Consider the following 26494-nt stretch of genomic DNA (forward strand, 5'->3'; position numbering starts at 1 on the left):
GCCAAGAGTTTTGAATGTCCGGTTCCTCACACCCCAGGCCTTCTCAAAAGGGAAAGGAGATAAAACATGGGGGTTCCCACAGCACTATCAATACTCTCCCCCTTTACAGAGAGGAAACTCTGGCTCAGAGAGATTACGAGTAGAGGGGCAGGGCTAGGATTCAGAGTGCCCGTACCTCTCACGGTCCAGAGCTCTTGGGTCCTCCAAGGAACGAGGCCTTCACTCTGGGCTCCTCTTCCACAGATTAGGAGTGAGTGGTGTTAATTCAGCACCTAACACTCAGCTGCTGCCAACCATCCTGAGTGCTAACTACTGAAACGTGTGCCTCCCTAGCATTTACACTACAGGGGAAGAGCACCCAGGACGGACACTCTCATTTACCCCCGGCTTCCTGGGCAGCAGGGTCTGGCTGACACTTCTTAGTGAGACCAACCTGTGTCTATTCAAAAAGGATGTCCCGAGATGTGATTGTCCCACTTATGTACATGCCTTGGTTGTTTCCAGAGGCCTGCGTATGACCTCATGCAACCACCTGGACCCTCTGAGCAATACCTTAAATTGCCTTTTTAAAGATTCTCAAGTCCCCAGTCAATTTTATTGAAACAAAATCCAAAGTGCCCCCAGGAAGGGACAGCCCTGTGAACTGTTAGTGGCTAGCTTTTGGCAGTACTTGGCAGCTAGCTGAGAATCAGGCCCTAGGAAGTGGGAAATGGGACTGGGAGGGGTTGGAGAGGGTAAAGAGAAAGAAGCATGAGAAAGGAGGTGGGGAAGGTCTAGGCAGCCTCACCCCCAGCAGCTCACCTTCTAATTTTGCCAAAAGAGATTCCCAGGGAGTTGTTCCCTGCCTCCCCATTCCCAACAGAAAGACCAACTCTGCCCATGGAGCCAAAAGTAGAAAAGCCTAGAAGGAAAAAAAGAGAAGCAACAGAAAAGATAGGAAGAAAAGACAGAATAAACCAACCATCAGAGGCTCTTCAATCTTAATTCATTTTATTCTACAAAAAGCTACTCAATTGAAAGTGAAAAGCTAACAAAAAAAAAAAAGGAAAAAAAGTTGTAATATGTTCTTTCTTCCATAGCAGCAAGCTTTTTCTAACAAGCTTTCTTTAGTGCAAATACTGTAGGCTTGTATTACAGGAAAATAACAAGACAAAACAACAACAAAACACCACCAGAGATGCTTCAGAGCTGAGCTACTCCTCGAATTTCAAAACTATACAAAGATTTTTGAGCTCATAGTCCTGCCTGGAGAGGCCTATTTAGAAGCCTTTCCAATGGGACCATTTCACCAATACTTAAAAAAAAAAAAAAAAAAAAAAAGACAAGGTGCTCAGAAAGATAATTAAATCCCCCATCAAGCTGTAGGAATCTTGACAACTTTTTTTCTTTTTTTACCTCCAGGATCTTAGAGCAGTCTTTATTCCACATCAACATACCTCAAATACAGATGCACAAAGCTCTTGATTTGCCACGATATACCAAAATACTATATATACATCTTTCACTTCAGAAAAGACACCCTGATACCTATTCTTTATACAAACGTGAAAATTTTTTCTTCCTCGACATCAAGTAACCACAAACTAAAATAAATGGAATAAACTTTTAATCATACACAGAAAATAATTTTTGAGGAACAGAGCAGGATCTTTCCTTGTGTTCTCTTCTAACGCAGAGTTCTTGGTGACCGCTGTCCCCAGAGGAATGACACACCATCTTTAAAAACAGAACCTTTTTTTACACAAGTTTATACAGCACAAGTCACAAGTCATTTTAGAAACAAAGCATCATTAGCCTAAATTTTAAAAAAAATTATAAAGAAGAAAGAAAGGGAGAGAGGAACTGAGCATTTTAATGCTATCTGTTTCTATTCAGGCTTGGTACAACACAAAGATGTAAACATTTAAAATAAATAATAAAATAAATGTCAATTACTTCTCCCCCTTCCCTTCCCATGCCCTGCTCAAAATTTGACCCAGCTCCTCCTGAACATGTCAGCCTTAGAAAATTAAAACCCTTTGTTGATGTACAACCAATATACTAGAAGCGTGAGAAGATATCAAATAGGTAGTGGGGCGACTGGGTTTCCTTTTTAAAAGGTGCAGGAGGACATGGGCACACCTAGAAATATACACACACACACACGCACGCACGCACGCACGCACACATACACACAACCCGTCAATAAATAGTGAGATGCTGGCTTTTAAGATTGAATGCCAAGAAGACTCAACAAGCAGAAAGTAGCAAGACCACTTTACTTAAGTTTTTAAAAGAAAGTTACACCACATATCCTATTGGTCCACAAATTCTATAAGGACTCAGGTTAACCATCTGAAGAGTGCAAAGGAGCACATCACAGGGGAAACAAATTTAGAGGTGGGAGGATACTGTAGGGGGTGGGTCTTTGAGAACAAACCTCAGACTGAAGGCAATCTTGCCTTGGATCTTTGGAGAAAGACCTTCTCACCTCTAAGTGTTTTTGTTGATCCATCAGTGGTGGGCTTTTAATAAGGGAAGTCCTCATCACTTAGTCTCACCCTAAAGAGAGTATATATATATAAAAGTGCCTAACACAGTGCCTGGCACATAGTAGGTGCTATTCTTTTCCTTCTTAAAGAGGCCACATGGATGTCTGATCAAGGGAGGAAATCAACCTAAAAGTTACAAGGTGAGATTGCAAGAAGTAATGTTGGTCCATCAAGGAAAAGGGAGAAAAGTCCCAATGCCTATAAGCTGAGCTCAACCTTAAGATGGAGCATAGTGGGAACAGAGGGGAGACTCCCTTCCGCAAAGTCTGAGAAAGGGAACCAGTAGCCTCTGATGGTTCCTGGCTTTGAGATGCTTGTGGGATGGGCCACAGTGAAGACACCTGGCCAGTCTCACAGGCAGAAAAATGATTTTTTTCTGAAACTTCCCCAGTGAATTTCTCTGCTTTGAGTTGGCTCTGGTAATTGCCTAAGCTTCACCTGGGATCTCCTCTCTGTTCTGTGTCAGCAGCTGTCCCCATCCACTCGACAGGAAGAGGGCTGTTCCCAAGAGGCTAGCCAGGTGGCCAAGGGGACTGTGTGTTTCATACCAGCCTGTCAAGGAGTGCCTCCCCTATGCTGTCCCAGAGCTGCCTGCAGCCCAACTGGAGTCCACACCAGCTGCCTCATGGCTGGGGACACAGGGGGGCATGGGGTTCCCTGCCCAAGTCCAAAGGCTCCCCTGCCGCTGCTCCCGAGGAGGAGGAGAAAGGAAGGAGGAGGAAGCAGCAGGCCTGGTGTCTGGCAGCAACTTTAGAGGACCAGCCAGAAGGCAGTGACTGAGGATATGCCTATGAGTTAAGAGTGAATTCTCCAGATAACCTCTGGCTTTGAGGAAGCCAAACTACCTCCAAGAACAAAGTTAGAGGGTCCTGAATAGAAACACAGCTCAGAGGCCTCGAAGTCCTGCAAGGCGGCTGGGTTCTTGCTTTCTGCTAGTCCCAAAGCCAATGCAGTTTGAAATCTGAACTAAAGCCAGACTCCGTTTCAGGAATGTCCAGCTTGGCCCCAAGTCACATGCCGGGGCCTGCCTTGGGATCAGGGCTGTGCAAAATGGGGCACAAAGGGACTTTAGAAACAAAACACCAGAGAGCAGCTTCATTTAAGAAATATATAACACATATATTCAAAAAGAAGCAAATAGCTCCCAGTTGGCCACAAATGCCACTTGAGATGATTGAGTCTTTCAGAGCTGAGTTCACCCCAGTTCTTTTCGCCTGTCTCCTGCTACGCCTAGGTGACCTCTGTGTCCTTGATTAATCTGAAGCCAGAAACCCAAAGGCCCAATCTTATTAGGAGCGCCCCTCCCAGAACCTCTGGGGAACTGGGGGGCGGCGTCACAGCCAAGGAATGTGGGAAATAACATATTTAAAGCATCTGGGGGGAAATCCTGTTTCTTTTAGTCTCCTCTCTTTGCAAGCCCTACCCCTCCACACATCACTCCCAGTCATAGTGGGCTGCGTATTTTAGGCATTGGGCTGTTCCATTCTGTGTGTCTAGGGTATGGCAAGGGAGTAATGAACATTAAATACCAGCTGGCGTGCCAGGCCTGGGTCTGTGAAGGGAACAGGTGAGCAATCATGTCATCGCTTTTTCTCTCTCTCCCGAGTCCAACTTTGAGATTTAACCCCAACTGGGTTGATTTAAATAATATCTATATAGTTTTAAATTATCATACAATGATCTCTAGAGCTGAATCACAATAGCGGGGCCTCCCTCAGAGCACTAGCCCAGCAGAGGCCAATGCTGGAAGACCAGCCTTGGGGAGAAAAAAGTCTCCAAGGGCTGGCAGGCGGGGACTCCGCTGAGCTCTGCAGAGCTGTGCTTCCGGGGGGAGGTGGGGGGTGCTGGAGGACCCCCTTTCCCCCATCCCCCACCCCACAGGAAGGGGCAGCTCTCTTGCAGTGGGATTCATCTCTGATTTCAGCAGCCCCTGGAGAATGGCGCCTAAGCTGCAAGCCACAACAGCAGCTCTGGGCCAGCTGTTCACAGCTGGCTGGTGGACCTGGGAAGCACACTGGGGTGAGGGGGCAGGGGAGTGTACGAGAAAAAGCGCGAGATCCATCAGGTAGCAGATGACCACAGAGGGTAGCACAGCCCAGCACCTTGGTGAGAGGCGAGAAGCAGGCGCTGGGGCTGCTGCGAGGCAAACCCCACTCTGACTGCCTCCCTCCTTCCTCCCCCTGCCTTTCCATCCACAGCAGAGGCGATTTTGAGGCTTGGGGAGGGGCCAGGCCCACGCTCATTAAACCTCCACAGGTGGCGTCACCCTGAGAGGCAGGGTGGGGGAGGGTGGAGCGGGCAGGGACTTGGAGTGATGTGTGGCTCCCAGGAAGGAAGAAGGGTCCAGGGCAGAACGATGAGGCGGTAATTACAAGAGATGTCCTACTCAAGACACGGGGTGAAGTGAGGCTGGCTGGGACACCCATGTGGCCCATTGGCACTTTCCTGGCCATTCCCGGCCTGGTAGTTAGGCATTTGGCAAACCCAAAATGTGACCCAGCTGTCTCACTCACACCCTGTCTTCTGGCCAAGCTGCTCCTCCAAAAGCCGTCTCTGAGAATGGGGAGGAAGGGTCCTCCAAACCTCCTGGTGATGGTGGCCTCTCCTGGAAAGCTCAAGGAGCCCTGCTGGCAGTTCCGGAGATGGCGGTGGACCAGAAGCGTCAGAGGAGGGAAGGTTCTGTATTGCACATGGACTGTCCCCTTCTGGACAAGTCAGCCCCAGCCAAAGAGTCATCCTGCTGCCCCCTCTTCAGAAATGAAGAGCTTTACTATTCAGACCACCCAGATGAAATGTCATGGCAAATTTGATAAAAAACTAAGAGGAAGTGAAATTGACACTGGGGGAAGGAAGGGGCAAATAGAGGGAAGGTGAAACCAAAAAGGCATTGAGCATGCTTGGTGGGGCGGGAAGGACACCATCACTCCAGAGACACATCGGAACCAAGGGACAGGATCGGCCCACACCAGCTTCAGGCTCTTCAGAAGCCAGGGAGATGCCTGAGTCCACCAAACCAAGTTCTCCAATGTTTTTCAAGAAACAGGATTTGCTTCGCAAGGCGGACGAGGGAGGAGGAGGTCCTGTGACTTCCAAGAGCTCATCCAAGTCCTCCGGCAACTCACCACCAAATCCCACCTGGGTCTCCCCAGAGCCAGGAAACTCTCTGGCAGGGTCCCCCTCTTCTCCTCACGGCCCCAGAGCGCTGGAAGGTGCTGGTTCCTGGGCAGGAGGCAGTGACGAGGACCCCCACCCCCGCCCCTGGGAGCTGGGTCACAGAGCCAGCAGAGTCGGGGAGTTCAAGGAGTCTGACGACTGGTCCCCACTGCTACTGCTTCTGCGGTGAGCCTTGGAGCAGGACTCAGAGGGCGATGCTGGCGACTCCTGCTCCAGCACGCTGGGGTAGGTGAAGACGAGGTTTGAGGTGCCCGGAGTGATGGCAGGAGTGGAGGTCACCACGATGGGGGTGTGCAGGGGCTCCTCACCATAGAAGCCCCCAGCAATGCTGATGGGCTTGATCACGGAGCGCTGGGCCTTGTCCAGCCCCGCCGATGAGGATGAGGGGCTGTCCTCTTCCAGGGGCTCCTGTTTCACCACCACGGCACCGACTCCTCCACTGGCCCCGCTGCGCAGGGCCTGCAGCCCAGAGGCCGGCGGGGACCGGCGTTCCTCAGGACTGATCTTGCACACGGGCCCATGGGCCACCAGCATAAACTCCAGCTTCTCTTTCTCTTTCTGCAGTTCGGCAATCTCCTTCTGCAGGCCCGACTTCTCCTCCTCCAGCTCCTCGGTCTCCTGCAGAGGAAGAGGGGTCGGTGAGGGATGGTAGGGGATGGGCCAGGGGTTGTCAAATCTGGATGAGAGAGGGAAAACCAAACACGGTTCTCAGAGGGCTGACCATGAAGCTACCTGACTGGCTCTGGGCCACCTGTATGTTCAGGATTCCTTCTGTTTCCAGAACTCCAGGTTGAGAGTAGAGGTGAGTCAGCTTGGAGGAAGGGTGAATTAACCCTTGTAGTGGCCATGACTGAGCACTGATAATGAAACTGAGTTTTCAAGAGGTTTAATCATTTGCCCGATGCCAGAGTAAGCAGATAGGGTAGCCTGGATCTGACTCCAATGTATCTGATTGCAGAGTCCACGTGCTGCTACTCTTTTCTGTCAGGGCCTCCCCTGGTACCCCGAGGAGGTAATAGGGAGGCCTGGCGGGGAAAGGGAGCAGAACAGGCAGCTGCACCCCTCCCCCACCCATGCCTCCTCCAGCCCCTCCAGCTCTCCATGGACATATCGACACTGAACTCGGAGCCGAGTGACTGGATATTTGTCAGCACACACAAGCCTAGGAGTAGCTGGCTTGTAGGAAGCACTCAATCCATCCCTCTGGATCTTCCCTGCCCCTCTTCCCTTTTTTTGCTCTTCAGGACTCACAGAACCCCGAGAGAACATTCAGTTCAGCCCCCATGCTGCAACAGATGAGACCCCTGCCAGCCTGACTGCGCAAATGAGGCCGGCAGGGACCCTCTGCAAGGGCCTCAGCCCCTCCCTTCACACAAAGCCAGAGAAGCAACAGATGCACGTGGTGGCGGGGGGTGGGGGGTCGCCACGGAATTTACGGAGAGGTATGTGTCACCAGCCTCCTCCCCACTTTTCCCTAACACAGATTCCTGTTTGAGAACGAGATGACATGGGCCAGAGCTTCGCTAAGCAGAGTACAGCATATTCCGGAGTGAAAAAAACTTTCCATCTGTCTCAAGGGTCTGATGAACGTCATGAGCTTCTGAGAGGCTTCCTGTGCAGGATGTGGCTCAGAGGCCTGGGTGGCTGGGTCGTGGGGAGGCGGGGGTGTAGGGTGTGAGGCTTCAAGGGAAGAGAGGGGAGGAAAACCGACGGGCCTCGGGGGGCAGGCTATTCTGGGGCTGGTGGCAGAAGCACCTGGGGGTAGACCCAGGGGGATATGGCTCCCTGAAAGGTTAGTGGTGGGGAGGGCTCTCCAGGGTGTCTCCCAGGGAGTGCGGATCACTAACGGATCTGCCCCACCTGGCATCGGAGAGCTCCCACTCCTCCTCCCGCCTCTAACACCTCCACAGGCCACTACTACAGGCATCCCAGAATTCACCCGGTGCACATTTAAGGCCCATGAACAAGGGCTCCGGGATGGACACAGGGAAGCGGAAGCAGGAGAATGGTAGCTGGGAGGATTAAATAAAATAATAGGATTTGCAAGGCCATTTTGATTTCCAGAGCTCCAACCTGGCTGCTCAGTGCAATGACCACTGACACAGTCCACCTCATCTCCTCACTTGGAAAACATTCCACCCAGGAAGAGTCAGTCCTGGCTCTGGGTTTCCTCCACACGGCCCCTCCTGGAGGGCTGGGCTCTGGAGGGAGTTACGTGATGTCGGTCAGGTCAAGGTTTGGGGAGGGAAGGGCGGGGCTGAGAGCCCCCAGGTGGGGGCAATTAGCCAGCGGGGGAGAATGACTCATAGGGCAGAATGAGGTACCAATGAGGTGACAGCTTCAGGCTCAGAGCAGAGGCGGGGAACCCTCCCGCCCACGGAGGATATGAGAAACCCCAAGATAGTACAACTCAGCTGCCTATGATCCATACCCATGAGCCCCAGGGAGTGCCAAGACCCTGCAGAGGTGGAGAAGCCCAGAGAACCAGACGGCTGAAGCCAGGCTGGGCCCACTCCTGCCGGCGGCAGGCAGGCAGGCATGGGGGCGGCTGGAACCTGGGAAGAGGAACCCTGGAGGGGGCAGGCCTGGGCCTGCCTGGCTGCTGGCCGGCAACGGCGACACCCTCTGCCATCTCTCGCCCAGGAGCCCCAGCAGGTCTCAGCACAGGATCCTTTGGGTGCTGAGGTGGACAGGGTGCCAGGCCCAAGAAGCTCATCCAGTTCTCTCTGGGTCCAGGCTGGGCGATAAAGGCCAGCTCCCTTCTCCCCAACCTGCCCCCCCACACCTCCCGCCTTCAAATCAGGGCAGGACTGACCCATGTGCTCAGAAGAAGGAATGCTTTTGCCCATACTAACTCTCCTGTCAGTCACTAGGGGTGAAGGAGGGAGGGGAGAGGGCCGGGAGCCCTGGGGTCCCAGCTCCAGCCCACCCAGGAGTGCGCCCACCCCACGCAGGGCTCCTCACCGCCTGCAGCTTCTCCGTCAGCTCCCTGCGGCGGTTCCGGCACTTGGCCGCAGCCAGCTTGTTCCTCTCCCTCCGAATTCGACGCTTCTCCTCCTCTTCAGGGGACAGCTAGAGGCCAGGGCCAAGGATCACGGTTAGGCTCGGGTGCGTGGCTCACCAAGATTTTCCGCTTTTAACCGCATTGTAAGTAGGGGAAGAAGCCCTTCTGGGACCGGGCAGGGAAGGAGGAAGGCAAGAGGAACGTGGTTCAGGGGCCCCAGAACATGTACCTCAGCCCAGGTTGGGTGCCTGGGGGTAGGGGGAGCACTCCGAACTAAACCCCAGCCCCCAGCAGGTGATGTCGCATGTTTGAAGGGAGAGCAGGGCAGCCACGGGTCGGAGACTCACCAGCCCAGGCATGGCGGCAGCATGTGTCATGTCAGCCCTGACTCAGTGCCAAGACCCGAGGGAATGAGTAGGGGCTGTTCCCCAGAGTCCCCCGTGCCCGTTCCCCAGAGTCCCCCGTGCCAGGCCTGGCCCCACCCACTTACGCAGCTTCCTCCCAACTCGGCCTAATTACTCCTCCCCAACACTCTGCCTGCTCTGCAAGCCTTATTATCCCCACTTGATTACGTAGCTGGGCCCAGAGTAAGAACCACCCGGGGCGGCGCGGGGAACATGTTCTCTTGCCAGAGGGCGGGAGGGAGGGCCATCCCACTCCAAGTCCCTCTGCCAGCCCACTCCAAGTCCCTCTGCCAGCCCTCGAGTGCTAGCTGCTCGCAGTTCAACCCAGAGGACTCACCAGTGTGCCTGGCACAGTGCTGGATTGAGCAGGATGGGCAAAAAGGAGGAGGAGCCCTGGAGCAGGTTAGAACCCTGCTGTCCACCACATCTACTCATTCAACCAACCAGCCCTTCAACATACCAGGCATGGTGTGAGGAGTTAGAGATTTGTCACCAAACCAAATGAACAAAAATCCGCCTGCAGAGCTTATGACCTAGCTCATAACCAGGAAGCTGGTTAGGGGCCTGCAACTCAGGCCAGAGGGCAAGAACTCTGCTCCACCAACAGGGATGACACTCCGTTTACATAGAGCCCTTCCAGAGGTGATGTGAGTAGATGGCCGTGGGGCAAGGCAGGAAGGAATTCAAAAGGAAAGATCCCCTCCTTCAGTGATCACCTGGGACAGCACACCATGTAGGTGCCAAGTGATGTACTGGGGGCTTAGAAGATTCTGGGGGCAGTAAGGCCCAAGTCCTCCCCTCAAGGGACATGTGGGGAAAAGGCCAAAGCCATTTTTGGAGGGGCTGAGAGAAAGCCACCCCCACTGAGGGATGCTGTCTGGACCTCCAGCCAGCCTGCAAGTGAGGGAGCCACTCCCCGGGCTGAGTCCCCAGGACGCTGCCTGCAGAGCAGGGCATAGCATCGCTGTGTCCCTCCCTAGCACCATCTGTCCTTGCAGCGGCCTCCACGTGGGGTGCACTGAACTGAGCCCATCCAGCTGGTAACATTACATTCCTGTTAGTCTTCAACCCTCTTACAAAGGCCTGGTCCTCGAGCCCACACTGGATCCTGGCTCCACTTCCCTCCTCAAGCCCCTGCCCCACCTCCCCGGGAAAGCTGATGGCTCCATGGTCTCTCTCCGGAGAGGTGTCGGGTGGCTCAGAGCCAGATGAAGATGTGGCTCTTCTGGGTGGACCCAGACAGATTACCGACCCTCCAAGCCTCAGATCCTCATTTGGAAAGTGGGGTTAATAGGACCTGCCCCGCCTCCCACAAAGCTTCTGCAGGGATCAGATGAGACGCAGTGTGAGAGTCCTCTCTAAACCACAAAGTGCTAGAAAGAGGACGACATAGTCCAGAGGTCTCCTCTCTGATACCCTTGCTGCACTCACTGAGCAGCAAATCAACCAGACACCCAGAGAACACAGATGGGGGCACCCTATTCTCTGTGGGATCACAGAGGATCCCAGGCTGAGGTCACAAAAGGCCACTCGGCCAAGGCCCTGGATACCTGCCACTCCAAAATCCATATCAGCCTGAGCCCGAGAGGGACCAAGAGAGCCTGATGGCCCTGTTACAGCCCCAGGTTCAGGGCTTAGCATCAAAAGGCTACCAGGGCTCCCCTTGAGGCCCAGCTAGCACCCCGCTCCCTTACTGACAAGGGGCAGACAAGACAGAGAGCTGGTCCTGATCCACTTCTGCTTCCATCCCCCCTGGACAGATTCTGGCCTCCCCAGTGCCTTAGAAGTTTCTCTCTTCTAAGAAGTGTCTGGTGAGGTACAGGGCAACTTGTGGGAGCTCTTGGCATAGGAAGTGTTCAGGGGCGGTGACAATATGGTTACAGCATGAGTGTGTCACACCACCACGTACCCACCCACAAGCCACACACACCCTCCCTTCCCCGCCACTGCTGGCCTCAGAGGGAGCCTCCGGGGCAGGCCCCAGAGGAGGCAGTGAGGGCACCAGGCCAGCGCCATAACAGCCTCTGCCCCCTGGGGGAGGCTGGGAAGGCGGAAATGAGCCTCAGAGAAAAGACCCTAGAGCTAGAAACCTGAAGAGCCAAGTTCTAGGATGCTGCTCCCTAGGCTTCCTCCAAGCTGCTGAATGATGATCTGAACTCCTAATTGACATGGGATAAAATGTTCCTGGCTCTCTCCTTCTCTCTCAAAAACAGAAGGAAACTCTCCAAGGGCACGCCTGGGTGGTGTGACGGAAAAAATCATAGGGCTGAAAGTCAAAGGGGGTGGATTCCAGTCCTGGCTCTGCTGCCACTCACTGCATGAGCCTAAGCAAGGCCCTTCTTTCTAGGCATCAGTTTCCTCACCTGTAAAATGGGTGCAGAGGGAAATTTAGAAAAGCCAGTCTCCAAAGTCTCTTCCTCTCTAATCTTGCAAATTTGGTGTGACCTGGGTCCAGAAAAAGGACTTCCCTGATAGCTCAGATGGTAAAGAATCTACCTGCAAAGGAGACCCGGGTTGGATCCCTGGGTCAGGAAGATCCCTTGGAGAATAGAATGGCTTACCCACCCCCGTGTTCTTGCCTAGAGAATTCCATGACACAGGAGCCTGGCGGGCTACAGTCCGTGGGGTCACAAAGAGTTGGATAAAAGAATGAAGAGTATTTAGCACATCTTGCTTGGCTGTCCTGCTACCCTGGGAGTCCCTCACAAGCCTAGCTTGTAAAGGATAAGGGGTCCTTTACATACCAGGAGAATCCAGATCACCAGTGAGTATAAAGCTTGGTACCCTAAGCTCCCTGAAGGAAGCACACTTATAGAGGACACTGGGATCGCTGCTACTGCATATTTATAACTTCAAGTATGGAAGCAGCAGGGAGGGGGGATATTGGCTACTTGCCCCAGGAGCAGAAGCCCAACAGGACCTGGGAACTGTTAGTGTCTATTACACACATCTCCCCATGCTGCCCCTGCACAGGGTCCTACCATTAAGAGAACAAGCCAACAAGCAGCGGATACAAGGCCCAGCTTTGTCCTCAGAGGAACGGGACTCGTGAAAAGCTTCTGGTTCCTCAAAGCAGTGATCCTTGTAATTCTAAGTGTCCTGGGAACTAGTGGCAGGCTTCCCAGGTGGCACTAGCGGTAAAGAACCCGCCTGCCAATGCAGGAAACATAAGAGATGTGGGTTCGATCCCTGGGTGGGGAAGATCTGGAGGAGTACATGGCAACCCACTCCAGTATTCTTGCCTAGAGAATTCCATGGGCAGGGGAGCCTAGCGGGCTGCAGTCCATAGGGTCACAAAGAATCAGACATGACTGAAGTGACTTAACACACACACAAAGGGGCTGGTGGCACTGGTTCCACAGTTACCCACTGGGCACCACGTTTGAAAGGTCCTTGTATTGGAACACTGTGGGCCTGGGGATCCCAGAGTGGAGGTGGACAGTGGCTGAAATGGGAAGGGGTTCCAAAGCTGTAATCGAAGTAATTCTCCAGGCTAACATTTCAGTTGAAACAGGGATTCTGCTACTAAAGTATTTCCCTTCCTTGGACTCACGGTAGCATGGTGTTAATAGAAAGAGCACTGCAGAGGGGTGGAATCCCAGAGGCCTGGTTCTAGACCACATTCCCCACTCACTGGCCAAGTAGCCCCAGGTAGCTGTTTGGCTGTGTCATCTGTGAAGGGGGACACGTGGGGCTCTTACAAGGCTCATTCCCTCCTTTCTAGGATTATGCATGACTCTGATTTCTCTTTTGGGAAGCGGAGGGCCATCACTGCCCCACTCTCTGCTAATACAGACGATAGGCCTTTGGAGGCTCAGGTAGATGCTATCTAGAGAGCAGAGGCCCCACCCCTTTCTGGCATCCCTCCCAGCCAGGTTGGCTCCTGCTCAAAGCTAAGCCCCTTGAGGGGAAAAAAGGCTGCTGTTGTCTGACCCCCACTCCCCCGTGTGTCCCTGGAGCTTAAGGAGCTGAGCAGACTCCAAAGACCCCAGAGTCCCAGATGCACTTCCAGAATGTGCATCCCAGGCACTTGAAATGGGCTCCGGCCTCGAGTTGGAGGCCTGGGACATGGAGGGGTGATGGACACACCGTGGGCAGTACTGGCCTGGAGGGGGGCCCCTTTAGGACAGCTGGGTTCTTGCCCATACTAGATACTAGGAGACACTTAGGGGATAAGCCCACAAAGGCTCCCAGCCAGGGTTCATCGGCTGCTTGTCCCACGGTCCCTCTGCCAAGGATCAGAGGATACTGCTATAGGCAGGTCCCAACAGTCCTGCCCATGTGCTGACGCCTCATCATTCACCATGTGCTTTCCCACTGTGATCTCATTCCAGTGGCAGCAAGTCCTGGCTGGCAAGACACCATCCCCATTTTGCAGCTGAGGAAACTGAGATTCAGAGATTCTAAGGGACATGGGCAAGATGCCTGACTCTCAGGTCGCATGCTCTGCCTCCAAGGATGAGGGTCCTGAGTTCCTTCATCTCCCCAGTGCTCCCAGAACACACACCTGCTCCTCACCAGTCTGCAGGAAAACACTCTGCATTTTAAAGCCACTGATGTGGCTCCCGAACAGAACTGTACCTGCTCATCTCTCCTCCTGCGGCCCACCGTGGTGCCAATGGTCTTGATCACACCGGGTCTCGGGAGGGCCATGTGCCCGGGGACAGAGGCCAGGCCTGGCAGGGGGCTGTAGGGGTGCGAGCGGGGGTATGGGCTGGACATGGAAGTGATCACCGTGGGCTGCACCATCCACTGCAGATCCTGGCTGGTCGTGATGGCGTTGATGGTAGGGATGAAGGCGCTGCCTGAGCCAGGCATATCTACCCGGAATTTCTGAAATGAAAAGGGAGATAGGACTGAGCCAACAAATACTGCAAAACAGGCCAAGCCGAGATAGGAGGCCAAAACCAGCAGAAAGTAGGGTCAGTGCCTGGAGTGCCGAGGTCAGGATAACTGGGCGGGCTTCCTGCACATCCAAGAATCAAGGGGATCTTAACTCTTCCATGTCAGATCTGCTCCCTGACTGAGGTCCTGGAAACTCCATCCCCCACCGGCTCGGGAAAGATATGGTCATATCCCCAATGACTGCCAGGACAGATGTGGTCCTCAGCAGCTCACATCCCAGCAGGCCCTCTCTGAAACCCTCCAGGCCAGCTATGCCCCAATCTGCAGGAGAGCAGGCCTCCCATCTGGGCCACCTAAGCCTCTGGGTCACTTGCTCTTATTCTCCAGGTACCAGCTTAGTATCCTTTGAGGAGATTTGCACACCAACTGCTGTATAGCAACAAAGATCACCAGGAAGCTTATCATGTCTGCTTCTGTTACTTTCCAAACAGTTTCATCATGGGGCTGTGACCCCATCAGGGTCAGACCAGGTCCATGAAAAGATGTCCCCTGACCCACAAGACTGAAAGTGGTAGCCTTTGCTGCCAGACTTCCCCTTGCTGTCCTTGCCCTCCTTGACCTTCACCCCCATCTTGAGAGATACTGCATCTCTCTCTACCCATTCATGTATCTGTCTATCTGAGCTCACAGGCCTATCTGTGGGAAACTTTGGTGCTGCTAGCTCTGAGTTTTCTCCCTGTCACTTAATTTATGCCCAGACCACGTTGCAGAGCCCTGTGGAACATGCTGCAGGAAGCAGTCTATTTAAAATATAACATGATGACAGAGTACCAAAGCTAAAATGGGCCATGCTCCTCAGCAGCTGGGCCTGACCTTCCTTCAGGGCAGCTACTAGAAAGCGAGACGGAGGGAGAAGGGGAAGACCCCCTCAACTTCCAGATTTTCAGGGGAGAGCCCCCCTCTGGAACCCTCAGCCTCAGATGATGCCTGTTCCCACAAAAAGGTTCTGCACGTCCTTTCTTCCCTAACTTGGGGGATGCAATGACAATAATAACTAACACTTACTGAGCACTTACTAAATGACAGGCACCACAGTAGTGTTTAACCTAGATTATCCCATTAATTCTCCCTCTGAGGTAAGAACTACCATTATCTCCATTTTAGAGGCAGAAATTTAGGCTTAGAGAGATTAAGTAACTTATCCAAAGCCACGTTCTAATAAGCAGTGGGGTCAGGATTCAAACCCAGTTCGGTCTGACAGAGAGGCCGGGTCTCTCCCACACAATGCAACGCTTTGCAGAATTGTTTTTCCTGTCTTGAAGTCCAGCCCCAGGTGCTGGTATCCACCCCCAATGCACCTGGACAGAGCATCAGGGTCATTCCCACCCAAGGTCCCTACAGACCTTCCCTCACCCAGGCAGCCCCACAGATCTGTTTGACCCCAGATGAAAGCCCACTGACTTTAGCATGGATGCTATAGCATCCCTGCTCTTGCAGCCCAACCAAGATTAGAAATAGCAGCAGCAATGGCAGCTGCCTCTACCATGGTCTTTGCCCCTGGTGATGACATCTGTGTTCCTCTGTGTAAATAAAAGTGAAGCTTCGTTGCAGCTCAGGGAGCTGGGGACCCTTCTTGCTCACTCCCCTGCCTGACCCCAATCTAGGTGGTGGGATGGGGGTGTCTCACCTCCCAGACTAACCTGGATGAAATGGATTCTGGGATTCTGTGAAGTTGCCAGCGCAATGGATTCTGGGAGGCAATGAGCTGCCCAGTGCAAGAATGGATTTTGAGTCATCTCCCAAGACAAAGACAACTGGGCTTTTTATCAGGAGCTGACTGAAAAGTACCAGGTATACCCGAGTACATGTGGTGTGTGTGAAGGAGGGCTGGGTGCAGTGAACATGGAAGGATCCAAGTGGGAAATGATCTTCAAGGAGGAAAAGCAGACAACCAGGGCTGGCCGTAAGGAAGAGCACATTGGGAGCACATGAGCAGCCGAGTGTGTGCAGAAGCACCAAAGCCCAGGCAGCTGTGTGTCTCTCAGGATGCTGAATCGGGAGGGAGGCTGGAGGTCATCGGAGTCAGGAGGCCTGGAGGTGAGGCCTCAGTGAATCACTGGGGACTCAGTTTCCCTGTCTGGAAAGGGGAACAGTAATACCAAACTCTTTGTACTATCACAAGGATTAAATGAGGAGCTACTTGTAATCATAGGCTATGAAAGCACATCAGTGGTGCTCAACCCTGACTGCAACATTAGAATATTCTGAGGAGCTTTTCAAAAACACCATGCAGGAGTCAACCTTACCATTAGAGTTCTAAAATCACTGCTTTCGGGTGGGGTTCTGATAAGGTGTTTAAAAAAAAAAAAACCAAGGAGGTTCTAACGTGCAGTCAGGGTTGAGAAACGATGCTCCAGATAAACGGAAGGTGCTATCATCATCATCATCACAAGAATGGCAACCATCCCGGCCACCATCACCATCACCATCACCACACGCATTGTCATTGGAAGGGTCTGTGGGAAGGGGTGGCTCCTAGGAGAACTGCCAGCTTCTCATTCCTGGGAAGCACCCAGCATTTTTCTTGTTTCTCCCCCCAAGTCAGGTTCTGGGTTTGAAAGACACCCGAAAGATCTAGTAGGACAGTTTAATGTCCTTCCTTGGAGGGGCAGGGGGCTGTCAGCTTTCCTCTCAGGAGAGCACCCAAGAAGCTGACTCCTCATTCCAACAAACAAAAGAGCTCCCATTTCAGGCTAGGGGAGGGGAGCCAAAAGCCTGAAGCCAAACTGAGAAGACTAATTCTGCTTAGGACTAAGTGGCAGACTCTCAGCCCCTCTCAGGGGCCCTCCGGTCCACTCTCTCTGTGATGGCGGGTCTACAGAAGGCCGTGCCCGGCCATCAGCCAGATTCCTTGCAGCAGTAGCTTGGTCTAGACAAAACAAGACGCAATAAAAACAAGGCAGTGGGTAATGACTGCCTCTAAATGCACGCACAGCTCGTTTCAGAGGAAGGTGAAGCCATCTGGGTAACACACTGCTTCTGAGCTGCAAGGAAAACAATGTCCCAGCCCCAGAGCGGACTGCTAAAGAAGGCTTTTGTCTCCAGCAGGAGCCTCTCTGAGACACACCAAAAGTTTAAGTGAGATCTGGCAGATTTGTGTTCTGTGTCAACTCTGAAGGTATTTTTCAGAAAGTGACACTGGGGTTGGTGAGAAGAGGTGAGCCTCAGAGTTTGTGGTCCCAGAAGTTAGCCTGGCATTTTTCTCTCCCAAGGACCCAAGAACCAGTCACATGTCATGTTGGGGAGAAATCAGTTCCCTACCAATGGGTTAACACCAAAGAGAAACCAAGATGGGGCTTCTCAGCTGCAGGTACAGGGTAGTTTGATCCCTGTTGCAGCACCAACAGGGGTGTTGGTGTGCTGGGGGTGGGGGGCTAGGGGAGGTAATCCAGGACCCTCACTTGACCCCCCTGGGGCTCTCCACTCGCTTGAAAACTCCTCCTCTAAGGACAGCTTGGAAGGTGCTGGATGGCTATGTGGTATTCCAGTCTGGCAGAGCCTCCAAATGCTTTATTTAACTGTGTCATCCTGTTGACTTTTGGGTGGGCAAGAATGCCTATAAAAGGACAAATTGCCCCCCTCCCCCCAACCTCCTTTGGCAGTTTGGCAAACTTCTGCTGTAAAAGGCCAGATAGTAAATATTTTAGACTCTGCAGGCCGTAAGGTCTCTGTCGCAACTACTCAACTCGGGCACTGTAGCGTGAGTACAGCCACAGACGAGATGTAAACAAACAGGCGTGCCTGTGCTCTCTTAAGCCCTATTTACAAAAAGACCTGGGCCATAGTTCGGCGTCCTCTGTCCTAGAGGATTATTCTCATCTCGGTAAGCTCAGGTTGAGGGGAAAAGAATAAAGAGAGGAAATGAGAAAGCAAAAAAGCAGAACCATTCTCCTAACCCAGGAAGTCAAGTAATGGACTCTCACTAGCCAGCGTGACTCTCCAGAACCTGAAGCCAAATGTTGAGGTTACAAGCCTTGATAGGGGTCTTCGGGCAGCAGAACCTCCTTATCCTGAATTTAAGGGAGCCTTGGGGCCACTCAGTAAGTATGTGTGTCCTGCTGCCTATGAGAAAGCTCGGAACATGGGGCCATTAGTGCTACCCAGCTTCACCAGATCAGAGAGGTCCCTTCAGTCCAGAAATAGCTAACTTGGGGAAATGACCTTTCTGAACTCTATAGGGCCTCAGGTTCAGAAAGGTCTAGGAAGTAAGGTTTGCTTTCCTGCAGACATGGATGTGGCAGGGCCTATCCCAGAAACTCCTGGGGTGAGGGCCCAGAAGTGGCATTCAAGATGGAATCAGAGTTGGTGTTCAGGGTCCGTCCCCTCAGCCAGGCATTTCTCCACCAGGTTGACTCTTGACTGGGCCACCAAGCACTCAAGCCATCAAAACCCTGAATACCTGGGACCTGCCTCGACAGGTAGAAATGATTCTGCATGTCTGAGAAGAGACTGGGTTCTCTCTCTCAAGAACCCCTTTTTTTTAGTTTCCCAACACAGGAAAAGGAAAATTCCAACATCCCAGGAGACTCGCTTGGGGGAAGAGGAGAAGGCAGGGCGAATGCTGCCTCAAATGCCCCAGAATAAACCTGCTGAGGTCCAGTTTGACTCAAATGCTCTGTACTTGGACTAAACGTGGGGTGTTCTCCAAAGCCTTCTCTGTGGAATTCAACCAATTTTCACAGATTCTATGTGGGACATCACCTTGACCTTTGACCTTTCATTCCTGAGGGTCAGCACTAACGTCATCATGGAAATAGTCATCAATAACTCATAATTGCCCCCCGCCCATTTTCCAAGTGATTCCTGCCAGGTTCACTTGAACGAATCATGTTATCCTCCTTCACCTAACTGCTAGGGTGAAGGACAGCAAAGAAAAGAAAAAAGCAAGGAAAAGGTGACCAATACTGAGTTGTCCACCAGGTTCCCTGAGGTCTTTCCTTCCAGGGCCCTTTTGGACAGAAATTCCACTCCAAAGCAAGAGGGAATTCCCTCCACCCTTCTGTAGACCCCACTCTGTACCCCCACCAAGCCTAAGACAGCTCTGCACTCCATGGGAACGGCATGCCATCTCATCCTCTCTATAACCACAGCAGGTGAGCACAGCCAAGTCATTGCCCCATGATGGGGCATTGGTTAAGATGACTCTTACACCTTCCCTCTCTGGCCCAGTTGAGTCCAAGAGGGACAGAGTTACCAACTGGAGTTGGGAACAGATTTATTTGTCTCCAGCATGGCAGCTGCCACCATTTTGAAATGCTGTGGCCACAAAAGATGCCACACACAGCATGGAAGAGATGTAGTCACGAAACACTAATTCTTTTTCTTTCTTTCAATGGATAGACGAGAAAACTAGCCTCCTGAATTCTCAAAACCAGTGCATTTATTCCTCTGTAACAGGGTGGGGGTTGGGGGGAATCGAAAGGTCTAGGTGGCAGAGGTGGCTGCTTTGGTGTGCCTTGTCCTGGTGACTGTTCTCCCAGGAAGACTCCTGAGATGGAGACCAGCAGGATTTGGAATCACAGCCTGCTTCAGACCCTGCCAGATCATCCAGATCTCACACGTCACCCTTGGTTCCTTCTATGCCAGATCTTTTGATAACTTCCAAATATTAAATTCACCCTCAAAAGACAAAAATATGTTACGAGGGAGGGTTTTCAAAAGAATTTGCTGAAGCCAATTCCAAACAGGGGTGTTGTAAAGTCTTTCTGAGTCTGACTAATAACCACAGCATCCAAATAAGAATTTAGTCTCCTCAAGGAACGATTATGAAGGGGACAACTGCTGATTTGGGTGCATAAGTTCTGGTGTGTTTGTATTAAGACAGGAAAGAAAAAAAACAGAGGCTCCTAACTCTACACTTGAATAGTGAGCCAGGTAGAAATAAAGCAATGGAAAAGCACTCAGGAGTTTGGATAGGAAAATTCAACTGCCACTCAGACAATACGTGACTGCTGCTTCACCCCCTTCACTTTGATGAACCAGTGACACTGACTTCCACCAGCAAGAATCAGCGGAACAGACAAATTCCTGGGATAACATTTTGTTTGATCCTAATCTACAACATCTGTGAGATCAATGCAAAAGAAAAAAAAAGGGCACCAGACTCTTAATATACACCTCCCACCTTCCCACCAATTCTGAAGACCATCTCCTCAAACAATTTCCAGTGTCCTACTACAAACAATATCAAGAAAACAAGCCTTCAGAATTTGAAGGCATTGTGCTGCCAATGAACAGATATAAAAATAGAGAAAGAAAAAAGCACTCCTTTTTCAACCATTTTATTTAGAACAAAATAAAATTAGAAAAGAAACTGCATTTCAAAGTCAAGCAACTCCCAGTTAACCACTGTTAAATATATGGCATTTATTTGTCCTGAATTAAAAAGAAAAAAAAAAAGGTCCTAAGAATTCCGAAAACTCACCAAGTTAACACTCTCGGGCTGGAAAAATACATTCCCCAGATAGTTCTTCTAAGAATGTCCCGTAGGGGGCACTAAAGAGGCATGATTGGGGCTGACTTGGGAATCACAGTCATTTCTGGTAAAAGTTCTTTGATGTGAGGAATGTCCCAGCCTGGTACAGTTGGCAAAAGTTCACTCTGGGGAATTTTGTGTGTGTGTGTGTGCGTGCGTGCGTGTATGTGTGTCTGTCTGTCTCTTGGAAAAGAGTGGTTGCCAAAGAAGAGAGTTATTCTGGTATTCCTTGGTTCCAAAAAGGAACTGTCCTCTTTGATTTATTTTCACAAGTTATCTGAGAAACAGAAAATGGCAGCCTTGGAAAAGTTCTGGGTCTTGTTTTTGTTTTGTTTTTTCATTAGAAGGGGGCCAAGCTGATGAAAACAAGTTATGAAATGACCTATGTTTGTGTAACTGGCTGGATTGCGTAATGCTCAGGGCCTAAAACCGTGAGTCGAGCAGTCAGCCAGGGCATATATCTGGGAGGTGTTTTCCTAGGAAAGTTAGGAAAGAGAGAAAACAACAATAAAAAGAAAAAGCCAGGGTGGGGGGGGGGGGTGCAACTATTAGGGGCAAATCAAATCACCAATGACCAACGTCTGAGATTAAAACTATAACTGGAACAGGAAATATTTTTCATACTTCAAGTTCCTGCCACATACAAGAACAGAGGTTTTTAACAAAGAGTTATCTGACGCCCCCCTTCAAGTCACTGAAACTCATGGCCATGTGTTAAGACCAAGCTTCATGAAGTGAGAAGAAAGTCCCAGGCTGAGTAAACAGCAACAAATTTCTAAGGAATATTAGACCCCACAAACAAAGAGAGGAGAAAAAAATAATATTCACTTGTCCAAGGTAAAACCAGAGCTCTTATATTGAGCTGCCACAAAAGGAGGAAGGCCCATCACCAACTGGCAGGAAAGTCTCTCCATAAAGGAAGCTAAGAGAAATAAAGAGATTACAGGTTTTATCTGGTATGCAATAAAGTTACCTTGAGCCCAGGTGGGGTCACAGACATGTGAAGTAACAAAAGCTTCTCACGTCAGCTCTTAGGACCACAGAACAGCTCTGCTCCCAGTCACAGGGATGATGGAAAAACCCTCTCCTGGCCTCCCGCCACCCCCTCCCTCAGGAGTGGACAGGCTGAGAAACTTGCCCAAAGCCGCATTACCTTACCAGTCCCTCTGGTTTCAAAGGTTCCTTGCTTGAGCTGCTGGGCCGAATGGACAGGCACATACGCAAGAACCCCGTGCGCCAGTTATTACTAATTGCAAAATCCTCATGTGTTACAGCACGCTAGGAATTAGCCAACAGCTGCTTTTTGCTTCGGTAATGAGGCCCCATTACACTCTGCTGGACTGAGTTCTCTTCCTTCTTCCTAGCTCTGGTTTCCTGTCTGATTTTCTTCCAAAACAGGGAATTGCCTCCACTCACATCCTGGGCTCAAAGCCCTAGTGACACAGATTATTCAGTCGGGGCACTGATGTCCGGTCTGATTGTCCATCTAGGCCCCAGGGTCTGAGTAAAGCCCGGCTGCAAGGTTGTAACATTTCAGTGATGACTGCCACAGAAACGGCAGCCAAAGCAACAAATGAAAAATCAAAAGATTCCTTCCTGATTTGGAGAGGCAGAGAGGGACATTTGGGGGCTGTTGAACTGGAGAATGAGGGAATGGATTTCAAGTGACTCCAACCCTTTGCCTAATGATGGCTGGATTCAATAGAAACCACCAATGGGGCTGGAAAGCAAACTAAATCACTTTGGGACAAGATTTGAAACTCATCACCTTAGTGTTCATTATTAAAGGTGCATGCACTGACAAGGCTTTCTCCAGCGGGTGCTTATGGGGATACCAGGGCAGGTAGAGGGAAGACATAGAAAAGCGTTTTGAGGATCCATCAGGCATGCGGAACAGCTTTGGAATAAGATATCCCTCCTCAGTTACTAAAGAGAACCACGTTTCCATTATATTCTCCATCAGGGTCCCTCCTCCCTGGAAGCCCACCCCAACCCCTCCTGGTTGGCTGGCTTATAGAGGCCAAGGCCACCGCCTAACCAGAGCAGCTCCTGCCGCAGCCAACTGGGCTAGAGACTCGGCAGATCCTGACCAAGACGGGCTTCAGGCTCTAGCAGCCTTGTTTAAGTCAGCTCCCTCACAAGCTTCTGGGTGGGTGGGTGGGTGGGTGAGGTGGGGGGGTGGCTGTTGCAGAGGGCAGGCACCCCACCAGCACCACCAACCTAGCAGCAACTTTCTGGTATTTATTCTGGTATTTATAGACAGAGATGGCAGGCACAACCCCTCCAGTACAAACCAGTCCTCCTGCTTTAGAAACAAGTTATTTCTCGGCTTCCAGAACCATTCAGGAGCCTAGAGGAAGTCTCTCCAGCCTCCTTTCTCTTTGCAGCTGTCCTGGCCCCAGGTACTCCCCAGACCCCGAGGCGCCCCTTTGGGTGGCAGTTCAGGTTCCTAGTCCTACCCTAACAGAAGGTGGAAGGGCGCAGGGTACATAGACGCACGCAGCCTGAGCCAATCAAGGCTCACCTCCTCCTTCCTGACCTTCGCACCTGATTCCCTGAGTGACAACTCTCGCCCTCACTCTGGATCACTTGAAGGAGCCCAACCAGTTTCTGAGTCCCCAACCTCTTTCCGAAATTAACTAAAACCAACGGCGGGAGAAGGTGCGGGGTCGGGGTGGGGAAAGAAGGAGAAGGCTTTTTCGCAGGAATAAGTTCTCTAGATGTCGGAAGGGGCCCGTGCGTAAAAAATTTGGGGAGCGGGGGATCCACCACGGAGATAGAGGGGAATGGAGATGAATTCCTGGGAGAGGAGGGAGGTACCGGCTTCTGGGAACGGGACCTGCAATTCCAGGAGCTTGTCTGGATACGATGTAGTGTGAAGGACAGGGTTTGTAGGTTCTTTCAGCCCACTCGCCGCTCCAGTTTGGGGAAAAAAAAAAAAAAAGTGTTGGCGAGGGTAGAGGGGGTGAAAGGAGGTGTGGGCAGGAGATGAGAATTCAGAACTTACAATGGTGGCCCGTAGGTATTTTCTCACCAAACCGAGAAAGGGCAAAGAAAGCAAAAGAGGCAGTGGCGGCGAGAGGAAGGCGGGGGTCCACCCGCGTCGCCAGGTGCACCCGGGGCCCGCACCTACCTGCTGGCCGCCGCCGCCGCTGGAGTAGGACTCGGCGTGCGCAGGAGAGCCGCTGCTGCCCCGGGACGAGGTGTCAAAGTTCCCGGGATAATCCTGGTACATGATCCGCGGTGGGGGCCCGAGAGGAAACAGGGTGTTTTTCTTCCCCCGCCCTCGCCGCGGCCGCGCACCGGCTGCTGTGCGCTGGCTCTCTGCTGGCCGCGCCTCGGGCTTGTCCCGCTCGGCGGAGGCACCCCGGGAACGGGCCCCTGAGCGCCGAGCGCTACACCACTTCTTTGCTGCTCTGCGAGCGCCGCGGGACCAGTTGTCCACCCAGTCCCTCCCTCTAAAAAGTCCGCGCGTCCCTCGGTCCCTCCCCTGCGCGCGCCCTCCCGCCCCCGCGCGCAGTCGGAGCCCAGCCGGGACCGCCGGCTCAGTCAAAAATCGGTAATTAAAAAAGAATGGGAGTCAACCCAGCGGGTCAAGCCTGCCAGGTCTGGGGACCCCCGATGTCAGCGCAGAAAAGAAAGGAGGGGAAAAAAAGGGGGGGGGGGGGCAGAAAGAAAGGCTGCCCGCTTGGAGAAACTTCTATTTCCTCCTTTTAGAAAAGGAGCTGAGAATAAACTTCCTGTGGCCGACTCGCCGCCGGAGTTTAGAGCGGCTCGGACACTTGACTAGGAGAAGAAGGCAGCCTGTGCCCGGCCCGCGGCCCGGGAGGATCCAGCTGAGCCGACGTGGAGAGGGACGCGGTGCCGCAGCTCCGGCGCCCGGACCTGCACCCGTTTCCCGGCTCCCGCTCCCGGACGGGCCCGCCTCGCCCGTCCGCGCCTCTCTCTCTCCCTCTCTCGGTCCCCGCCGGGCGCCGCTCGCTTGCTCGCTGGTTTGCTCGGAGCCCCAGCGCTCTGCCCGAGATGAGTCACTACAATGGCACGATTTCAACTCCACACTCTTTATTCTCCAGCCCCTGTACCTCACGTCAACCCGACTCCACCTTGCAGGGAGGAGCGCGCGGGGAGGCGGGGGGAGAAGGCCGAGGAGGAGGGGGAGGAGGAGGAAGACGCGCGGGAGGAGGCGGGCGCAGCGCTCCCCTATCTGCCCCGGCTCCTGGCCGCGCTGACGCCAGCCGCACACCCTGCGCGAGGAAGGAAGGCGGTGGCGGGGGTGGGAGCGGACCGCTGGCGCGGTTTGGGGGAGCCGAGGCAGCCTGGCCCATCCCCACCCCCCGGGCCACGCGCCCTTGGTCTGTTCCACTGGCGCACGTTGCCAAAGATGGTCATTTGCGTTAGAGGACGCGAGTGCGGGTTCCCTAGCTTTCGGGTGACGTGGAGGGAGAGGGATTCCCTCGCCGGCTCCCGAGCGCGCCACGGCCTCCCCACCTTCTCCACCGCCTGGGAAAGGGGCGCGGGGCGGGGCCCCTGAGAGGGCTGCCGCGGGGGCCTCGGCGCCGGGTTTCAGAAAATAATCACAGTCCTGAAGAGCGAGACTGGCGGTTCAGTGCGGCGCCACCGCGAGGCCGGGAGCCGGGCGCGCAGAGCCGCTCGCAGGGAGGGCGCGGCCGCGCACGGTCGTCGGCGCCCTTCGCGGCGCCACCCGGAGCAGCGGGCGCCCTGGGCGCCCTGGGTATCCGCGCCTCCCTGCGGCCGGGCCTTGGCGGGGCGCAGCGCCGCCGGGCGGGGCCGGCCTGCCTATTTTCCCTTCCGCGGCTGGCTGCCCACTGCTTCCCGCCCCCCTCCCCTTTCTTTTCGGCTCTGCAATTAATTTGTTAGGAGCAGCCTTGAAGACGAAATTAACCAGTCAAGACATTCCGACCGCCCTCTATGCTGGGCAATTAAGACGCATCTAATAGTAATCAGGCATTATAAGCAACCTCGACTGTTACGAATTTGAAAGGAAAAAAAAAAAAACAGGGAAGAGGGAGGCCCGAGAGAGGGCGTGCCCCAACGTTGTCTTCAGCTGTTTTGGAGCGAAGTTCAGGCAGTAGGTAGTCCGGATTCCTAGTTTCTCCCGCCTCGCGGGGCGGGGCGGGGCGAGGTGCGGGGTAAAGAGCACAGGCCTTGGAGTGTGAACGCCAGGCTGTGCTGCTTACGAGCTGTGAGACTTTGGGCGAGTCCCTTAACCTCTCTGGGCTTCAGTTTCTTTCTGTAAAACGAAGGGATTGAGACATGACCTTCTAAGGCCCTTGTCAGTTCTGGAACTTCAGTCCTTCTGCAGAGATGATGATCCGGAGGAGCACTGTACTAGGAGTCAAGGAAATCGAATTTTGCTCCACGCTTTGCCTTAGTCTCATACCCAGCTCTTAATGTACCAGCGGGAAGATGCGCGAAGGCTGTGAAGCGTTGTGCACTGTAACACATCACAGTTTCGGCCCTCAGTCTCCTTATCTGTAAAGTGGGGGTGTTGCTAGGAAAGAAAAATAGAACCCAGCCGGGAACTCAAAGCTTTCCCGGGGCTCTATATAAAGCGCTGGCGTTTCCGGGACGGCTGGCGGCATCTGGCCGCCCCAATGGCCCCAAGATACGGTAATCCTAAACAATACTCGGGGTCATTGTTTACAACTATAAAACACATTCTGTCCTCGGCTCCATCCCCAAGGACGCGCGTGGAGAGGCGAGGCTGGCTGGGCTCCTCACACCTCCCTCGCCGCCTGCAGCACAGCGTCCGCAACTCCACAGGTCGCGGCGAGAAGTGCGAGGCAGATGGATGCGCACACCCCTCGCGGTCTTGGCGTTTTTGCCATCTCTCTCTCTCTTTTTTTAATCCCGCGTCCTGCCTGCCTGGGTGTGTTTACGCTCCTCTCCCAGCAGGGCTGAGTAAATGCAGTCCTTTGACGCAAAACCGTTCAGCCCTTTTCCCAGCGGCAGCGGCAAAACCCAGAAAACTGGAGGTGGG

At 52.9% G+C, this 26494-nt stretch overlaps 1 protein-coding gene across 1 annotated transcript; it reads right to left on the bottom strand.

The window, feature by feature from the left end:
• Positions 1 to 973: 973 nt before the first annotated feature.
• FOSL2 (FOS like 2, AP-1 transcription factor subunit) lies at positions 974 to 24526 on the bottom strand. The gene is made up of 4 exons (XM_052648412.1): positions 23627 to 24526; positions 13695 to 13946; positions 8670 to 8777; positions 974 to 6323 (listed from the first exon to the last, which is right to left on the bottom strand). The coding sequence occupies exons 1-4, from the start codon at positions 23726 to 23728 to the stop codon at positions 5802 to 5804; spliced, it is 984 nt and encodes a 327-aa protein (XP_052504372.1). The 5' UTR covers positions 23729 to 24526; the 3' UTR covers positions 974 to 5801.
• Between the last annotated feature and the right edge of the window lie 1968 nt (positions 24527 to 26494).

Source organism: Budorcas taxicolor, chromosome 11, assembly GCF_023091745.1.
Source record: "Budorcas taxicolor isolate Tak-1 chromosome 11, Takin1.1, whole genome shotgun sequence".
Classification (NCBI taxonomy): Eukaryota; Metazoa; Chordata; class Mammalia; order Artiodactyla; family Bovidae; genus Budorcas; species Budorcas taxicolor.

Bases quoted from the DNA above. Each gene is read 5' to 3' on its own strand.
- FOSL2 (XM_052648412.1), bottom strand. From the start codon at position 23,728: ATGTACCAGGATTATCCCGGGAACTTTGACACCTCGTCCCGGGGCAGC. The intron at 8,778-13,694 runs GTACAGTTCTGT...CCTGGCCTCTAG, and splicing joins GCAGGAGGAGAGATGAGCAG to CTGTCCCCTGAAGAGGAGGA. The intron at 6,324-8,669 runs GTGAGGAGCCCT...CTTCCTCTGCAG, and splicing joins TGACGGAGAAGCTGCAGGCG to GAGACCGAGGAGCTGGAGGA.